The following is an 18,641-nucleotide window of genomic DNA, read 5'->3' as shown; positions in this document are numbered from 1 at the left end:
TCCTACAAAAACTTACTGATTTGACTCGCCGTATTTGTGGAACTATATCTATAGAAGACAATTGTTTCCACTCCACCCCAGACAGAAAAGAGGGATGATTAAAACCTTGGTAGATAGAGCACACAAAATTTGTGAACCGAATTACTCAAAGGATGATCTAGAACATCTACGGTCGACGTTCAAGAAAAATGGTTATTCGAAAAAGGAGATAAGAGTACCTCCCCCTTGAGAGATAATCAGGACCGATTACGGACTTCAGCAACCCAAAGGGGAAGTTTCCCTACCGTTTATCAGTATGATTACATATCGCACTGGGAAAGTGTTGAGCAGGTACGGTGTGGAAACTACTTTCAGACCTTCCAGGGAGATAGAAGAATGTTCAGGATCTGCAAGAGATATGCGACGTCCTATGGCTACATCGTGTGTGTGTAAAATACCTTGCGGTTGTGGACTGGTTCATATTGTTACCACAAAAAGTAGCGTTAACCCAATACGAACTGCCGCCTGGGACATACGGATAAATGGACCGTAGCGGAACATCTTTACCGAGAGGGTGATCATGAAATGAAAATCGGTGAGAAGAGCGTCATACCGAAAACATTCCATTTTAGTACTAGTATGTATGGAGAGGCTACTGGTATTTATACACACTTTAACAAATAAAATAATAATATAGTATAGAGATTAAAGTTTGTTTCGCCTTTAAGATTGGAATTGAGTTTCTTAATGTTTCACAAAATCTTACGTAGTATTGTTCATTGAGGTCACACAATAGAGTAAATACAATTTACGCCGTGAATTTATCGAGCTTCGCACGTCCGACGATGTGCGGAATGTAGCCAGGGCTAATTATATATGTTTTGTAGACAAAGCCTGATATCTGACCTCAGCTTCAATTATGACAATCGAGTGAAACTACTAAAACAGAGAAAAGCATACGATTAAATAGAACATGTATTCATTTCAACATATACATTACGATATGAATGACACTCACGTCAAGTTCTACGTAAATAATTGCAGACAATTCACAAATGAGAGCGACTTATTAATTCTGCGCCTCTTTTCTGCAAATATCAATATGGCTAACTGTGGAGCCACACAAAATATTACGTCCCTCTAGGAAAACGAATGGCATAAGATTGCAGTTGGCTACTGGCTGCGACAAGAGAGCGGTGTGAATTCGTTTGTTTTGCCGTCTCTTGTCTTAAAAAATCGATCCATATAACCTAAGTTCAGTAAAATTAAATGTCGTCTGTACTCGAGTGCAAATGGTTCCTTAAAACACCGTAATAATTTCAACAGAAAAGAGGGACGTGTTAAGCTAGTTATGATTTGGATCCCAATCTTCCAAGATAAGAACGACGATGGATTACTTTGAGTCGAGAATGTTGGCAACACCAGCGATAATCCCTGAGGCGGCGTTCCGTGGACTGCCCTCTACACTCCCCGTTGCAGTTCGCCATTTTGCCTCTGGAGAGGTCTCGCGCTCTCTGTGAGGAAACGCTGGGAGCACGGCCTAACAGCCCGGAAGTGTTAAATGATGACAGTACCAGCCGTGAAAGCTTACGTCGAATGATCGCTTGTTTTCACTGTTTCATAGCGGCCAAGCTGTTTGGCATAGGGTTTTCTTCTCGAGGTTTGTCGTTTGACTGACACGGCGTATTCAGACAGGACAGCACTATTTTAAGCTTGACAACAGTGCACTACCGAGTATTTTGCGCAACTGTATACGGATGCACTTCGCCGACGCTCACTTCAACTTCTTAAGGTACCGATTCCTAGCTTAATGTACATAGACGTAATTGTAGATTAAGCTATGGATCGATACCTTACGAAGTTGAGATGATTATCTTTGCCTTGACATGTTTATCTGTGGATCATCATCTTTGGGAATTAATAACGTACTTGAAAATGGGCTTATAACGTGAAGCCTACGTTGTGCAGTAACATTAATAACCAAATTGTGAAGCAAGTCAAAAAACAGGGTATTTTTAGTTAAACTGTTTCCGCCAAGAACTCACAGTTGACTCAATTAAAATGACAATGGTTTTCTATTCTGCTCCTTTCTGTATCCACTTTCATTTGACTGCGCTGATGTAAGCATAAAATGACAATTTTTTGTTTTTAAAATTCAGTCTTAATCACACCACGTATGTGATTAAGACTGAATTTTAGAAACAATCTTTTTTTTAAAAAATTTGAATCACTGTTCCAAAAATGTTTATTAAAATTGTATAAAATGAGAACAAAACATAAAAAAGACTAAACAAAGAATCGATAGTCAAGCGCTGGAATCGTTACATTCCGAAACTATTCTATTCCCACAGCATCTGTGAATTCTTGGACTTGTGGAATCAGAATCGGCACGTGACTCATCCCTTGTTGAAATGATTATGGATCAACTTTTTTACTCTAAATTTTGCAGCAGTAGAGCCTAAGTGAAAGTATTACCTACAGGATACCTAGTTAATATAAAATATACTTTATTTGAAGGATTACTTTTAAACTTTATTTTTGTTTTCTTTTTTTATTATGTACTTTCCAAGAAAGTATAGTTATGTTTACACTCCATTTTATTTCCCATGAGAACTCTTCCCTAATTGTCAAGCATCTTTTTCAACTTGGTTACCCAACCACCACAGAAGCAGTGTTACAAAACACGTTTTGCAATACAAAACATCAGTTTAATTTTTTTTACATGCATCACTTATCAATTGATCTTTAAAATTCATAAATGCGCGGGCATTTATGATTTTTGGACACGTGCCTGGGCAATTATCCTGGGGATTTGCCCCAACTATACGCACGCATTTTAAATCACAACCGCTACATCCAGAATTTCCAAGATGATATTACATTCAACATCGTCGAAATCTTTCTCTAACTCTACAACCGCTGTAAAAATCTATCTACTACGAATGTATGCAAAATCGTAGGGTGAGTATTGCTTCACTTGTCCTGTATTTCCTTGTAACAATGGACCCCAATCTTCTGTAAATACACACATGCTCATAAATTAAGGATAATTGCAGAATGTTGTGCCACACAACGTGGCACTAAACAAAACTGGCGCTAATAGTATAGGCACATAGGGAACACATACGACACAAGTCTGTGAGTCCACGGTATTGGTGGTAAATTGAGAAAACCGTCCCGAAACACATGTTCTACAAAACGATATTGTTTCCTGCGCATGAACCTCTACATCTACATCCATACTCCGCAAGCCACCTGACGGTGTGTGGCGGAGGGTACCCTGAGTACCTCTATCGGTTCTCCCTTCTATTCCAGTCTCGTATTGTACGTGGAAAGAAGGATTGTCGGTATGCTTCTGTGTGGGCTCCAATCTCTCTGATTTTATCCTCACGGTCTCTTCGTGAGATATACGTAGGAGGGAGCAATATACTGCTTGACCCTTAGGTGAAGGTATGTTCTCGAAACTTTAACAAAAGCCCGTACCGAGCTACTGAGCGTCTCTTCTGCAGAGTCTTCCAATGGAGTTTATCTATCATCTCCCGACATCAATATGGGATATGATCACACACACACAGGCCGTACAATGGGTTGGCACTCTCTGGATCAGGTGGTCGAGCAGCTGCTGGGCTATAGCCTCCCATTCTTGCACCAGTGCCTGTCGGAGCTCCTGAAGTGTCATAGGGGTTTGAAGACGTGTGGCGATACGTCGACCCAGAGCATCGCAGACATGCTCGATGGGGTTTAGGTCTGGAGGTAGGTGGGACCCACTGCACCCCTGAAAAGGCGGACATACTGGTGCAAAACGACGTCCCGATACACCTGACCTCTTACAGTTCCTCTGTCATGCAGGTGTGTACGTGCACCAATCGTAATCCCACCCCACCCAATCAAACCACGACCTCCATACAGGTTCCTTTCAAGGGGTTGGTATCTGGTTCCTGGTCCACTCCAGATGAAAACCCGGCGAGAATCACTGTTCAGACTATACCTGGTCTCGTCCGTGAACATAACCTGGGACCACTGTTCCAATGACCGTGTACTGTGTTCTCGACACCAGGCTTTAAGGGCTCTCCTGTGACCTGGAGCCAGTGGAATGCACCGTGCAGGTCTCCGGGACAATAAACCGTGTCTGTTGAGTCGTCTGTAGAGTGTGTGTCTGGAGACAGCTGTTCCAGTGGCTGCGGTAAGGTCCCGAGCGAGGCTACCTGCAGTACTCCGTGGCCGTCTGCGGGCACTGATGGTGAGATACATCGGTCTCCTTGTGGTGTTGTACACTGTGGACGTCCCTTACTGTAGCGCCTGGACACGTTTCCTGTCTGCTGCGATATTTGCCATAATCTTAAGATCACGCTTTGTGGCACACGGAGGATCCGTGCTACGACCTTCTGTGTTTGACCAGCCTCCAGTCGCCCTAGTAATCTACCCCTCATAACGTCAGCAATGTGGTTTGTTTTTTTTAGCAATTTTCAACACAGTGTCACCATTAGCACGGCTGCACACTTAGTCGCTGCACCGTACTCTGACATGCACCAACACACCTCTGCGTATGTGGACTGCTGCCAGCGCCACCGTGCGACGACCGCAGGTCAAATGCACCGCATGGTCAGACCCCGAGGCGATTTAAACCCGCAAACCGCCCACCAGAGGGTTGTTTCACCAGGTGTCAGTATTATCCTTCATTTTTGAGGATGGGTGTAATTCAAAAAATGGCTCTGAGCACTATGGGACTCAACTGCTGTGGTCATTAGTCCCCTAGAACTTAGAACTACTTGAACCTCACTAACCTAAGGACATCACACACATCCATGCCCGAGGCAGGATTCGAACCTACGACCGTAGCAGTCGCACGGTTCCGGACTGAGCGCCTAGAACCGCGAGACCACCGCGGCCGGCGGGTGTAATTCGTTTCACTATTTTGCACACGTCACTATTACACTGACGATTCGGTAAGTCTTTCGAACTGGGTACACAAATGTATACTGTGTCACTATTTTTGGGTGAGGTCGAGGACATTTTTGTAGAATTTATGATTTTTCAGGGTAATCTGGAGTGGTCTACTCCAGTCTAGCATTGACTATCCTAGCGTAAATTAGCCTATTCCAGTCTAAGACACGGTATGCAAAGCTGTAGTACAGTTGGCACTTTATTTTATACTTTCTATCAATTTTGTTTCTAATATTTGCATAATAAGTCTTTCCCAAAACGAGTTTTCTGTTTTTTTGTTTTAATAGATGGCCCTTCGGTACTTAAAGAATTGTAGTGGTCAGTTGATCATATTACACTTCCAGGACTCCTGTGCGCGATGTCTCGTAAATTTAAAACGCTTACGCTATTCTAGTCCAGTGTAGCATGTTCTAGGCTAGGCTAGTGCAGCGGAGTTCAGTCTAGCGTGGCCCAGGGTTGACTAGGATGGACCTGCCCAGCCCAAGATGGCGCGACGAGTCTGACCCAGCCTAGTGCAATCTGCAGCGCACTTCACTAGTTTAGTACAGCCTGTGCCAGACCTGGTTTAGCACTGTCTGCGGTGCACTTGGCTGGACTAGTGTAGTCGATTTTATCCAACACCGTTTGGAGACACGCCAGTGATCTATTATGTCATCAATCAATAAAGAAGTTTATATCGCAACAATCATTTCCTTACAAATGATCCCCGGTTTCCGTCTTCCTTGAGTGCTCCCACTCATATAATTATTCGTTACGGTATTACAATTTTGGGCATTGTGTCATGTACTGTTTGTTTTTCACCCTATATATTATTATTGTAATGAGCGACTTTCTAGCTGCTTGTGAGACAACGTATCAACACACTACCGCAAACAGAGCCCGCGGGGCCTTGATGCGACATCGTTGCTGGGCCTTAACGTCGGCCACACGGCGCGCCCGTCACAGCAACACACTGTGCCCTGCTGGTACACCTTTGGCTGCCGGCAGTCACCTTGATACGACGGCGTCCGTGCGACGAACAAGTGTATCTGGGAGTAGCACCCACTGACTGCGACACAGCCTCATACATTGACTCTTTTACTTTGGAATGTTTTTAGCTCACACGATTGTAATCAATGACGTTACACGTTATTTGTAAGCTATTTTTGTTATACAAATACTTTCATACTTTCTTTCATAATTTTATTCATTGATCTGAACGCATTGCGTGCATGTCATTGGCTGAGACACATGTCGTGTAGCACACACGTACGTTTACCACAGAGTTTAACCCATGCCAGACTACTCATTATCATCAGCATCATGCGACCTTAACTTCACGCAACATTTCCATGTACCGCCGATCACAACTGTATGGGTAAATGCTAAGGTATTTCAACTCTTTTTGATTTTCCTTTCTTCTTGCACACTATGTTAGTTTGTCACTTCTTTATGCATCTACATCTACATCTACATGACTACTCTGCAATTCACATTTAAGTGCTTGGCAGTGGGTTCATCGAACCACAATCATACTATCTCTCTACTATTCCACTCCCGAACAGCGAGCGGGAAAAACGAACACCCAAACCTTTCTGTTCGAGCTCTGATTTCTCTTATTTTATTTTGATGATCATTCCTACCTATGTAGGTTGGTCTCAACAAAATATTTTCGCATTCGGAAGAGAAAGTTGGTGACTGAAATTTCGTAAATAGATCACGCCGCGACGAAAAACGTCTTTTGCCTTAATGACTTCCATCCCAACTCGCGTATCATATCTGCCACACTCTCACCCCTATTACGTGATAATACAAAACGAACTGCCCTTTTTTGCACCCTTTCGATGTCCTCCGTCAAACCCAACTGGTAAGGGTCCCACACCGCGCAGCAATATTTTAACAGAGGACGAACGAGTGTAGTGTAAGCTGTCTCTTTAGTGGACTTGTCGCGTCTACCAAGTGTCCCGCCAATGAAACCAATCCTCTGGCTCGCCTTCCCGACAATATTATCTATGTGGTCCTTCCAACTGAAGTTGTTCGTAATTTTAACACCCAGGTACTTAGTTGAATTGACAGCCTCGAGAAATGTACTATTTATCGATTAATCGAATTCCAAGGGATTTATTTTGGAACTCATGTGGATCACCTCACACTTTTCGTTATTTAGCGTCAACTGCCACCTGCCACACCGTACAGCAATCTTTTCTAAATCGCTTTGCAGCTGATACTGGTCTTCGGATGACCTTACTAGTGTCTTTACAGTGCGTTGGATATGAAAATGGGCAGTGTAAAGGACTAAATGAGTCACCTTTTTAAATTAATGGATGGAGGCTTCGTTGCTACACTGATTTGTAATCCAGTCCAGTCCAGTTCGAGAAGTCTAGTCCAGTCCAGTCCAGTCCAGTCCACAACGCACTCGGCTCGAAGAGTCTAGTCCAGTCCAGTCTACAGCTCACTCGGTTCGACTACTCCAGTTGAGTCCAGTCTAGAGTAGATTTACGTGGACTGGTGTAGTCCAGTTCTAGGGTACTTTGTGCGGGTTCAGTGTAGTGTGCATTACCAGGAAGAAGAAGCAGTTTGGTACTCACCCCCCTGGAGTCCCTGAAGAGTATGGCCGCGTGGTGAGGGTCGAGATGCGCGTCGGCGGCGCGGTGCGGCTGCTGCGAGCTGGGCGGGCGCTCCGACGACGAGGACGTAGACGGGCCCAGCGACAGTCGGCGCCGCTCCACCGGGTCCAGCGAGCTGCGCCGCAACAGCGCACCTGGCGGAAACAACGACAACTAGAGGTCAGTACGGCGGTTCGGCACGGCCGGGTGTGCCGAGGTGCGAGCCACGGTGGAGTCACGGGAGCATTTGGCCTGTACCTTCCTTCAGGATCTGCTCGTAGATGCTGTACGTCTTGGCGATGTCCTCGCCGGGCAGGCAGTTGTCCAGCACCACTATCCGCTTCTGGCCGTCGTCGAGGGAGCGGGAGCGCGCGCGGAAGTTGGTGGGCACCTGCAGGAAGGCCCCGCCCGAGTCGCGGCGGGGCCTGGCGTGGGGGGCGGCGGGGGCGGGCGCGGGGGCGGGGGAGGGGGAGCGGCGCGGGGGCGGCGGCTCGACGCGCAGCTCGGGCGCCCTGGCCGGGGACGAGTTGCGGCGGCAGGAGGCGGGGTTCGGGGGCGTGAGCAGGCCGGCGTCGGGCCGGAGCGTCGGGGAGGGGCGGGGGGGAGGGCGAGGGCGAGCGCGACCAGCGGCGCGGGGGCGGCGGCGGCGGCTCGACGCGCAGCTCGGGGGCGGGCGACGAGTTGCGCCGGCCGCCGGCCTGCTCGGGGAACCCCCGCCGCCAGGGCAGCGGCGAGCGCGCCGGCGACGAGTGCCGCCTCTCGGCCGACGGGTCGCGGCTGCGGGGGCGGCTGCGGCTGCGGGGGCGGACCACGCGCCGCCCCAGCTGCCGCAGCAGCGCGCCCAGGTGGTGGGGCGACGGCCGGCCGCAGTCGGAGCCCTCGCGGGACAGCCCGCTGGACGCAGACGTGGACGGCGTGGCGGAGCTCATGGCCCGGGCCGGGTCTGGTCTGGGTCTCCAGTCAACAAGCGACGGGGGAACTGCCCTCAGACCGCTGCCAAATCACAGCCTGCTCTGAGGAAAGGGACGGAGCTTGACGCCCATCGCACCACACCGAGACCTCCAGAGCCCGAACTGTCGAGTGCCAACTTGTTTCACGATCTGCGGAGCACACTTCTTACCCTACAGCACACTTTGGGGAACTACCTCTCCACTGGGGACACACACTCTGATACACTGGTACCCCACTGTCTGCGGTCAATGTACGACATATCGATAGCGAGTCTTCACATACGACGGCAAACACTTTTAGATTGGCTACATCCACTATGAATGGGCAGAGTTTCACCACTGAACAACACGGCGAACTTCTACGCCCAAAACTGAAAGTGTAGCTATCTCAACCAGCTCAAGTCCCTCCCTCTGCACCACCACAGCTGAGGAACTACTTTTCAATGGAGAGCATTCCTCTCAGATCACCCTGTATCAACGCGATCACAACTGGATAACACACAAGACGTTTCACGCACACATCGACACATCCCAAGTTGCCAATATCACCACAGAAACGCCAACAGCCTACAACTAAACAATGCCGAGACTTCTGTTCAACATTTCATACACCAATATCTATTACGATCTACAAAGAGATCGCCAGTCAACAAGTGCAGTGCGGGATTCGCAGGTAATCATTATATCCGAACACAGCACTGACCAGTCTTGACTGACCAGATAGGCACATACAGGGCAATGATCTCAGACGGCACTCTAGCACAGGCATATAAGAAGTCGCGATCTCTTCTCCTCTCCAAAATGGAAAGCACCCAATCAGTGCTGTTCCCACTAGTGATCTCAATATTGCAACCAAAGGATCGACAAGTCCGTCACGAAGTGTCAGAATTCATACACCCATATGTTGAGGCTTGAATGAATACCTCACATACACAACACTATCCACAAATGCATGAGGGACACTGTTTAGATGATTGTCTTCCACAAAGGGATGGACAGTCAACATGTGTAAATGATGAAGGTTGGAAAGAGCACATACGAATCACACAGTGACACCACTGGATTTAAGGTTTGACAAGATTTAACATGCTTTAGAGTCTGCTTACTGTTAACCACCACAATGGAAGAAGTAAGCTATTAACTGCAGAATTCGCTCAGAACAATACATCCCAACACTGTACAGACAGAGATGAACTTGAGCCAATGAATTCACAGACGTGTGTCAGACATCACAACCAGATCGGTCACCAGTACGTATCATACCCATTCGTGTCCCAAATGCGAATAAACAACCCCTTCATCTGCCTGCACGCAATACGCATTCTGCGAATTATCCCACAACCAACCGCGTCCACTTAGGGACAGACCTGACTCCAACCCGAAAATGCAACGTCCTCTGAACAGAACTGTCACCAACCACCATCACCATCGTAACCATAATATGTTCATCGTCCAGAAGGAAATACCGCAACAGCCACCACGGCAGAGATGGTTCGCAACCACTGCAACGTGTATCGACTGCCAATCTTCACTAATCAACTTCTGAAGCCCGAACAGTGGCTCTCACTCCAGTTACTCCTGTCCAGATTCACTTCATCTCAACCAGCACGAGTGAAGGCCGTCCCAACATTTTTCACTGTGGAAATCCAATACACTCCTACAGTCTTTTTGAGGCACCAGGGAAACAAACCACTTGTTTAGATGAATGAACGAACACGGGCCAAAACGCACCCTCCAGCTGTCTATGTAGAACAGTTGTCAACCAGCAGGTTGAGAATTCCTGCTGTACCTTCCCTTTGCCCTGTAGTCCAGTCACTCACTTCACACCTTGACTGGATCAAGATCTGGGGTGGATGGGCGTTGGATGGGGGCACTGCATGCTCATTCCGACAGTGCCAGACGGCAGAACTTCCAAATCCAATCCAATGGCGTGTGATCCAGAGCCACGGTGGGACAGCCTGCTAGACCCGCGACCAATGCGCCCAGCTGCTGCTCACCTCGGCTGCTGCTGCTTCGTCGTTAACAGGCAGTTCAAACGAACTGTTGCTCCCGTGACGCGAACCTGCAACCTCCTGCGTACCAAGACACAGGAAATGAGGCACGGCTAGGTAGAAGCGTACACAAGGCACTCCGCACGATCAGTGGGCTTCTAAACATGGCCGACACACGTCACCGATACAAACACCAACACGAAACTCATCGTTAATGTGTTCAAACAAGTACGACCTTCAGTTCAACAACATAAGAAATGCACAATACGCCTAGAAACACCCAACATTTCCGAGAACCGTTCTATCCCATTAAGCATCTTACAGGACATTCATTAATACAATTGTCGGCAAATCTCTGTGTCGAGTTTTTTCACTATTAACTTATTTCCAAAAAGCTTGTTCAATTAAATATCAGTAGGGGCTATGTAAACGCATTTGAAACATTTCTCCACACATTCTGTTATGCTAGAAATCTCGGTATTCCTTCACTTACAGTAATCACAGTTGACCATGTATTAGCCTCGTAATAACGGTACAACGCAGTCCTTGCTATGAATTTTTTCGCTTACTTAACACATGAAGCCTCTCCCCGATGCTATTCAATCTGTATATTGAGCAAGCAATGAAGGAAACAAAAGGAAAGTTCGGAGTAGGTATTAAGATTCATGGACAAGAAATAAAAGCTTTAAGGTTTGCCGATGACATTGTAATTATGTCAGAGACAGCAAAGGACTTGGAAGAGCAGTTGAACGGAATGGACAGTGTCTTGGAAGGTGGATATAAGATGAACATCGACAAAAGGAAAACGAGGAGAATGGAATGTAGTCGAATTGGTAGATGCTGCGGGAATTAGATTAGGAAATGAGACGCTTAAAGTAGTAAATGAGTTTTGCTATTTGGGGAGCAAAATAACTGAAGATGGTCGATTTACGGAGGATATAAAATGTAGACTGGCAATGGCAAGGAAAGCGTTTCTGAAGAAGAGGAATTTGTTAACATCCAGTATAGATTTAGGTGTCAGGAAGTCGTGTCTGAAAGTATTTGTATGGAGTGTGGCCATGTATGGAAGTGAAACATGAACGATAAATAGTTTGGACAAGAAGAGAATACAAGCTCTCGAAATGTGGTGCTACAGAAGAATGCTGAAGATTAGATGCGTAGATCACGTAAGTAATGAGGAGGCCAGAAAGAAATTTTCGCTCTGCTGCGGAGTGCGCGCTGATATGAAGTCTGGAAGGTAGGAGACGAGATACTGGAAGAAGTAAAGCTGTGAGCACCGGGCGTGAGTCGTGCTTGGGTAGCTCAGTTGGTAGAGCACTTGCCCGCGAAAGGCAAAGGTCCCGAGTTCGAGTCTCGGTCGGGCACACAGTTTTAATCTGCCAGGAAGTTTAATGAGGAGGCATTCAATTGAATTGGGGAGAAGAGGAGTTTGTGGCACAACTTGACTAGAAGAAGGGATCGGTTGGTAGGACATGTTCTGAGGCATCAAGGGATCACCAATTTGGTACTAGATAGAAGCGTGGAGGGTAAAAATCGTAGAAGGATGTAGGCTGCAGTAGGTACTGCGAGATGAAGAAGCTTGCACAGGATAGAGTAGCATGGAGAGCTGCATCAAACCAGTGTGTGGACTGAAGACCACAACAACAACAACGGACTTACTGAAAAGAAATTTCACACGAACTAATGCTGCATTAAAATGCACGTCAGAAAGACGATAACGGTTATTTTTGGTAAAAATACTACAAACGTGTGTTGTTTTCAACGTAATGCGCCAGTACGTGAGAATCTAACCCCACATTTTACACATAAAATTACTCTCGATTTGGTATGGGCGCAGATTCCGCGGAATGTAACTAGCTGGTATAAAGAGAGTTGCCGCAGCCATGCTTGCGCGTGCTGCACCCGGGCGGCGCGCCACGCAACTAACGCAGTGTTCCATGGTGTGGCTGACAGATGGCAGCACGGCAAGCTGCTGTACGCTGTATTCAGACTGCGCACGAAGCCGCACCGAGCGGCAATATAGGGAAAGTCACTTTTCCTATTTTTACGCTGTAAAGTCAGCTGAAGTACTGTAAAACGTATCACGCCTGTTTCTGGGCTTTATTTTGTAATAAACGTGTTTCCCTTACGTCGTAAAAAAATAATACAATTACTTCCCGTATCCCGTTATTTCTTAGTTCCGTAGTGCGGGGTATTCAGAAAGTCTCTCCGCAGTGCCGTATGATTGTTAGTCGCGTGTGCCATATGCCGCAGTTAATATACCGAAATGAAACTCAGTGAAACAGAAGTTATTAATTTACTGAATATTCATTTTTACTTACAAATTTTCACATTGAAGGTTGAAAGTCTCTCCACTTGAAGGTAAGTAATCCAGGCAGGCGAACTATCGAACGGCACTGCGGAGAGACTTTTTTTTAGCACCCCGTACTGGCCTGAGGCACTTTAAAGTAGCCCGCCACCCCCTTTCTATGCGAATGCAAAATTCTCGTCATCTGAAATAAACAGCTACAACGATGGGCAGTTTTATGCAATAAACGATTGTCAGCATTCTTCTGTTGGCATTTCACTTCCTTTCATCAGTGGAAGTTGGAAGTGTGCCGTTGTGTTACAACAGCTTACCCTGGTAACACCCGAGTTATAACAGGGTAATAAATAAATTCGAAATTTCATTAATTACCGGTACGTTTTCCGTCGTTTTATTACAGCAGATTGTACCAATAACGCTCCGTTCTGCAAACACTGAACGTGTTGGTGCTTAGGAAAGAGTATACGAGGATCGTTCAAAAAGTAATGCCCACTTTTTCCTCAGAAAATACGAGGGTAATCCCGAAAGTAAGGTCTCCTAAGTGCATAGACGTGTTTGTTTCCACAATGTTTTACCTCAGTTTACAGCTTCAACATTCAGCTATTTTTCGATGTAATCACCATTTCTATCTATGCATTTTTGTAGACACTGTGGCAGTTTTTGTATGCCCATGTCATACCAGCTCGCCGCCATGTTGTTCAAAAAGTTATGAATCTCTTCTTTCATCTCGTCGTCAGAGCTGAATCGCTGGAACCACAATTAACGCTGACAGGTGCTGTTAGAGACTGAAAAAACTCAAACGGGCAATTCAGAACCGGAGAAGAGGAATGTTGAGCAAGGGTGCGCACATTCTCCATGACAACGCTCGCCCACACATCGCTCGGCAAACCGTTGCTACCGGCCGCTGTGGCCGAGCGGTTCTAGGCGCTTCAGTTTGGGACCGCTATGGTCCCACGTTCGAATCCTGCCTCGGGCATAGATGTGTGTGGTGTCCTTAGGTTAGTTAGGTTTAAGTTCTAGGGGACTGATGACGTCGGATGTCAAGTCCCATAGTGCTCAGAGCCATTTGAACCATTTTTTTTATTTTTTTTAAACTGTTGCTCTCCTGCAAAAGTGTTAGTGGAACATAATCACCCACCCACCCTGTAGTCCAGACTTGGTGCCCAGTGACTATCACCTGTCCCCTAGGTTAAAAGAACATTTGGCCGGAAAGGGGTTCAGCTCCGACGACGAGGTGAAGGAAGAGTTTCATAACATTCTGAACAGCATGGCGGCGAGCTGGTATGACATGGGCATACAAAAACTGCCACAGTGTCTACAAAAATGCATAGATAGAAATCGTGATTACATCGAAAAATAGCTAAATGTTGAAGCTGTAAACTGAGGTAAAACATTGTAGAAATAAACAGGTGTATGTACTTATTAAAAAAAAAGGATACCTTACTTTTGGGAATGTTGTTGTTGTTGTTGTTGTTGTTGTTGTCTTCAGTCCTGAGACTGGTTTTCTGCAGCTCTCCATGCTACTCTATCCTGTGCAACCTTCTTCATCTCCCAGTACCTACTGCAGCCTACATCCTTCTGAATCTGCTTAGTGTATTCATATCTTGGTCTCCAAAAGCTGCCATCCAATGGTAAATTGGTGATCCCTTGATGCCTCAGGGATTACCCTCGTATTTATCGTCAGAATTTGGTGACAATATACATAAAAACGTCCCGTTTTTCTACATAGTCTCCGTCACGTTCTATAGCCGTACGCCAACGTTGTGGGAGAGTGTGTATTCCCTGCTGGTAAAACGTCTCGTCCTGTAGGGTAGCCATGTTTTCAGTGCTTGACTGACACTCTCGTCATCTCCAAAGTGTGTTCCCCATAGAGAATCTTTAAGCGGCCCGAAGAGATGGAAGTCCGAGGGTGCCAGGTCTGGACTTTAGGGTGGATGAGGCAGTGATGTCCAACCAAACTTGGCGATGTGTTCCTGGGTTTTCTGACTAATGTGTGGGCGTGCATTATCGTGTTGGAGCAAGATTTCTGCTGGATTCTTGGCCGACTCAAACATGGGAAATGATCCTGGAGTTTATTCAGAGTCTTCCCGCCTGCCTCTCAATTTATGGCTGACCCTCTCGGCATCACATCCACGAGAATGACGCCATCACAATCCCAGGAGACTGGAACCGTGAATTTTTCCGGCAGAGGGTGTCGTCTCGAATTTCTTCTTCTGTGTTGAACGAGGATGATGCCACTCCCATGGACTGTCTTATTGTTTCCGGCGCAAAGTGGTGCACCAGCTTTCGTCCCACGCAACGATCCGTGACAGAAAGGCCTCTCCGTCGGTCGCAGAACGCTCCAACACTTCAGATGAAATGCCCCTCCTTTGAATGTTGTGGACCGCTGTCAGCATTCGTGGAACCCACCGTGAGCACATCTTTGAATAGCGGAGAGCCTCGATGACTGCAGACGCACTTCGAATGTTGACCCACAACTGTAGAGCCAGTTGTCGAGTTGTGATGCGCCGGTCGGCGCGAATAATGGCGTCCGAACGACTCAGCTGTGTTTCGGCATTTCCTGCGGCCGTAACTTTCTTTACGCATCGCCCAACTGTACTCTTATCAACTGCAGCATAGCCACACACTGCTCACAGACGTTTATGGATGTACACCAAGGTTTCTGCTTCTGCGCGCAAGAATTTAATAACAGCACGATACCTGTAACGTGAGTCGTACCCATAGAGTAAATGTCTCTGGAGTGAGCATTCACATGCGCAGAACATATTTTGTGTTACCAACACACATTGCCGGCCTGGTCACGTGTTCTCGGGACGTGGTGTGTTTGTCCGTATAGCGCCCCGTATATTTCTAATGTCACTACATCCACAGTACAGACGGACTCTTTTCGTACGTGTCGTGGACTACTTATATATGTTGCGCAGACATTTTGACAGTATCCATTTGATGTCGGAAGTAAACCAGCTACATAACTGTTAAGAGCAAGTGATATCCTACTTCTTCGCGATAGGTGTCGAAGTTCAGAGGCACTCGATTTTTGGTAGTTTACGGTATGATACGGCATTTTATAACATTACAGAGCATGAGGTACATTTTGGCAGTGATGGTCTTGAAAAACGATTTGACAGTACGCTAGTACTTTTGCAATTGTCCCAAAAACACCGAATTTGCCACATACTAGCAATTATATCCCTGCTAATTCGTCCTTTTTTCTGCTATTTCTGCGTGTTTATTTTCTCGTTTTTGCGACCTGAAGCACAATTTTTCTTACTGGTGACACTCTGAAGTATTTATTTAACGCTTTTTACGTTACTTGCTCCCAGTTTATTAAATAAATACTAGGCTGAGTAATCTATATACATAATCGAAAAGTCACTGATACATGCATGGAGGATAGTATTTGGTGAAACAACTAATCATTCCTTCTCCTGCTCCACCAGCAAATTTCCGAGAGGAAGCGATTGTTTGTAAGCTTTCGTGCGAGCCGTAATATCTATTATATAGCCATAAAATCGTAGAAAAATAGGTCTACAGAATCAAGCCTTAATGATAATGCGTCTCGAAATTTTTAAGCATATACAGTGTCTCTTACTAATATGATAACTGTAATTAGAGCTACTTGGTATGTACCCATGAAAAAGTTACTATCCCTCCTTTCACATATTTCTTTGCATGTAGCAACAACAGTAATTAACCATCGCTATTACACTATTAACAAACGGTGAAATACAACAAAAACTCTTGATATTATAAACTTCAAACTCTGCGGAAAGCACACACGCACAGCGAAGTCCCGAAAACACGTGACAATCCTGGTTCAATGTGTTCACAACATGCGCAGAACGCAATGCTCACTCCAGAGATATTTACTCTATGGTCGTACGTAGACGCCATTTTGACGCTGTACTACGGCTCTGCCATCTGCCGGAACGGTTCGAAACTGCACTGGCGCACAGAACGAACATCAAATGTGAAGCAGCAACAATGTATATTAATAGCTTAAAGAAAAAAGTGGGGCATTGCTTATTGAACGAGCCTCGTATATCCGTGGTGTATAACATAAAACCCTCCATATATGGGGGTTCTACTGGAGGAGGAAGAGGTGGAGCGCAGGGCGAGTAAACTGCAGCACAGCAAAACCAATTATCGTTGACCGACCTTAGCCTGTATCTGTATCCTCGTGTGATTTTTGTCATCCGCGAAGAGGAACTCCAAACGTACAGCATTTCTCAGTCGCGTTTTCGAACTGCAGAGTGACTTGTTATGGTCTTCCAGCAGGTCATGTTGTAATAATAAAACGCAAACAATAAAAGGAAATGAAGTTTATGTTGCTAAAAATGCCAAAATCCTTAGAGAATTTAATCTAAAATTAAATAAGAAGAAAACAAAATCTATGGTAGTAGGGAACACAAACGAAAATGGTAATATTACTATTAAACTAGAAGATAATGATCTAGAGCAGGTTCAGAACTTTTGTTATTTGGGGAGCACAATTACAGACGACAATAATAGCGTTGGCAAAGCAAGCTTTCCAAAATAAAAGGAATTTCCTAACACAGAATCATGTAACCCTAGAATGTAGGAAAAAGTTTGCCAAAACATTTGTCTGAAGTGTCTTAACATACGGATGTGAAGTGTAGACTGTGGCAAAGGCAGAGGAAGAGATTGGAAGCAATGGAAATGTGGCAATGGAGAAGAATGACGGAAACAAGCGGGGTAGATAGAAAAAGTAATGGACAGGCCTTAAGATAATTGAATGAGAACAGAACACTGCTAAATTATATAGGAAGAAGAAAATCAAAAATGATGGGGCACATAATGAGACACAACCAGGTCCTAAAGAATGTATTAGAAGGAAAAGTTTTAGGGAAAAAACCCAAAGGGCAAGCCAAGAGCAACGTATTTTAGTAACATCAAAGAAGATGTGGGGATAAAGTCGTATGAAGAATTGAAGACGATGACAATGGAGAGAGGGACGAGACTAAATCGACGAGGCACAGCCTGGAGTGTATAATGACGAGCAATTAATTGTTGTTCATACCCTACAGTTAAGTGGAGTATGTACATTGTGTACTTGAATACTAAGTCGAGAGTATTACATCCGTAAACCAATGTAAGACGTCCCTTTGCAGCGATTGGACTATACTAAAGGTTTGCGACGTTCCATACAATGACTTCCTAGCTCGATATGAATAACTGCAACTGCAAGAGACATGAAATTAATTACAGGTGTTTTTTACGACTAAAGTTCCCTATAGCAGCATGCCTACTAAGTAATTCTTCCGATCTATATGTGGCATACAGCAAACCAGTGCTCAACAGGATTGGTTAAAAACAGTCTTGGTTGCAATTTTACTTTTTATTTTTCGACGACGCGTTCCGCCTTATTTAGGCATCTTCAGGTTACCTTAATTTGGTATTTCTTAGAAGAATCCTTCAGTCAGTTGTTGCCAAAGGGCATCGTCGGATATATCAGGCCAACATCTCATTATGCTTACCACCTGACCCCCCCATCTCGTTCTGTTACCCGCTCCTGTGAACGGGAACGTGTTATGGGGGGCCTTTGTGTCACTAGCGCCCATCTAGAAAAGTTTTTACCGAGTTTAACGAAGGCGATGTTGGCCTGATATGTTCGACGATGCCCTTTGGCTACACTGAAAGATTCTTCTAAGAAATACCAAATTTAAGATAACTGGAAGATTTATAAAAAAGGCGAAACGCGTCGTTGAAAAATAAAAAACTAAAATTGCAACCAAGACTGTTTTTAACCAATACTGCCTACTAAGCCCGCCTACCATGCAAGGGGGCTCGGGTTCGATTCGCTGGGTGTTGTGTGTCCACTTTCATCGCCATAGACACGCCAGTCGCCGAAGTTGTGTCAACTAAA

General features: G+C 45.6%; 1 protein-coding gene across 1 annotated transcript in view; it reads right to left on the bottom strand.

Moving 5' to 3' along the window:
* LOC126295071 (5'-AMP-activated protein kinase subunit gamma-2-like) overlaps positions 1 to 8,301 on the bottom strand; it is a gene marked incomplete at its 5' end in the record, with an annotated part of 207,609 nt that extends 199,308 nt beyond the window's left edge. The window contains 2 exons of the mRNA XM_049987317.1: positions 7,491 to 7,663; positions 7,767 to 8,301. Coding sequence (XP_049843274.1) covers positions 7,491 to 7,663; positions 7,767 to 8,301 — 708 coding nt within the window. The remainder of the gene's footprint in view (positions 1 to 7,490; positions 7,664 to 7,766) is intronic.
* Between the last annotated feature and the right edge of the window lie 10,340 nt (positions 8,302 to 18,641).

Source organism: Schistocerca gregaria, chromosome 11 (assembly GCF_023897955.1).
Source record: "Schistocerca gregaria isolate iqSchGreg1 chromosome 11, iqSchGreg1.2, whole genome shotgun sequence".
Taxonomy (NCBI): Eukaryota; Metazoa; Arthropoda; class Insecta; order Orthoptera; family Acrididae; genus Schistocerca; species Schistocerca gregaria.
This window is presented reverse-complemented; position numbering and strand designations above follow the sequence as displayed.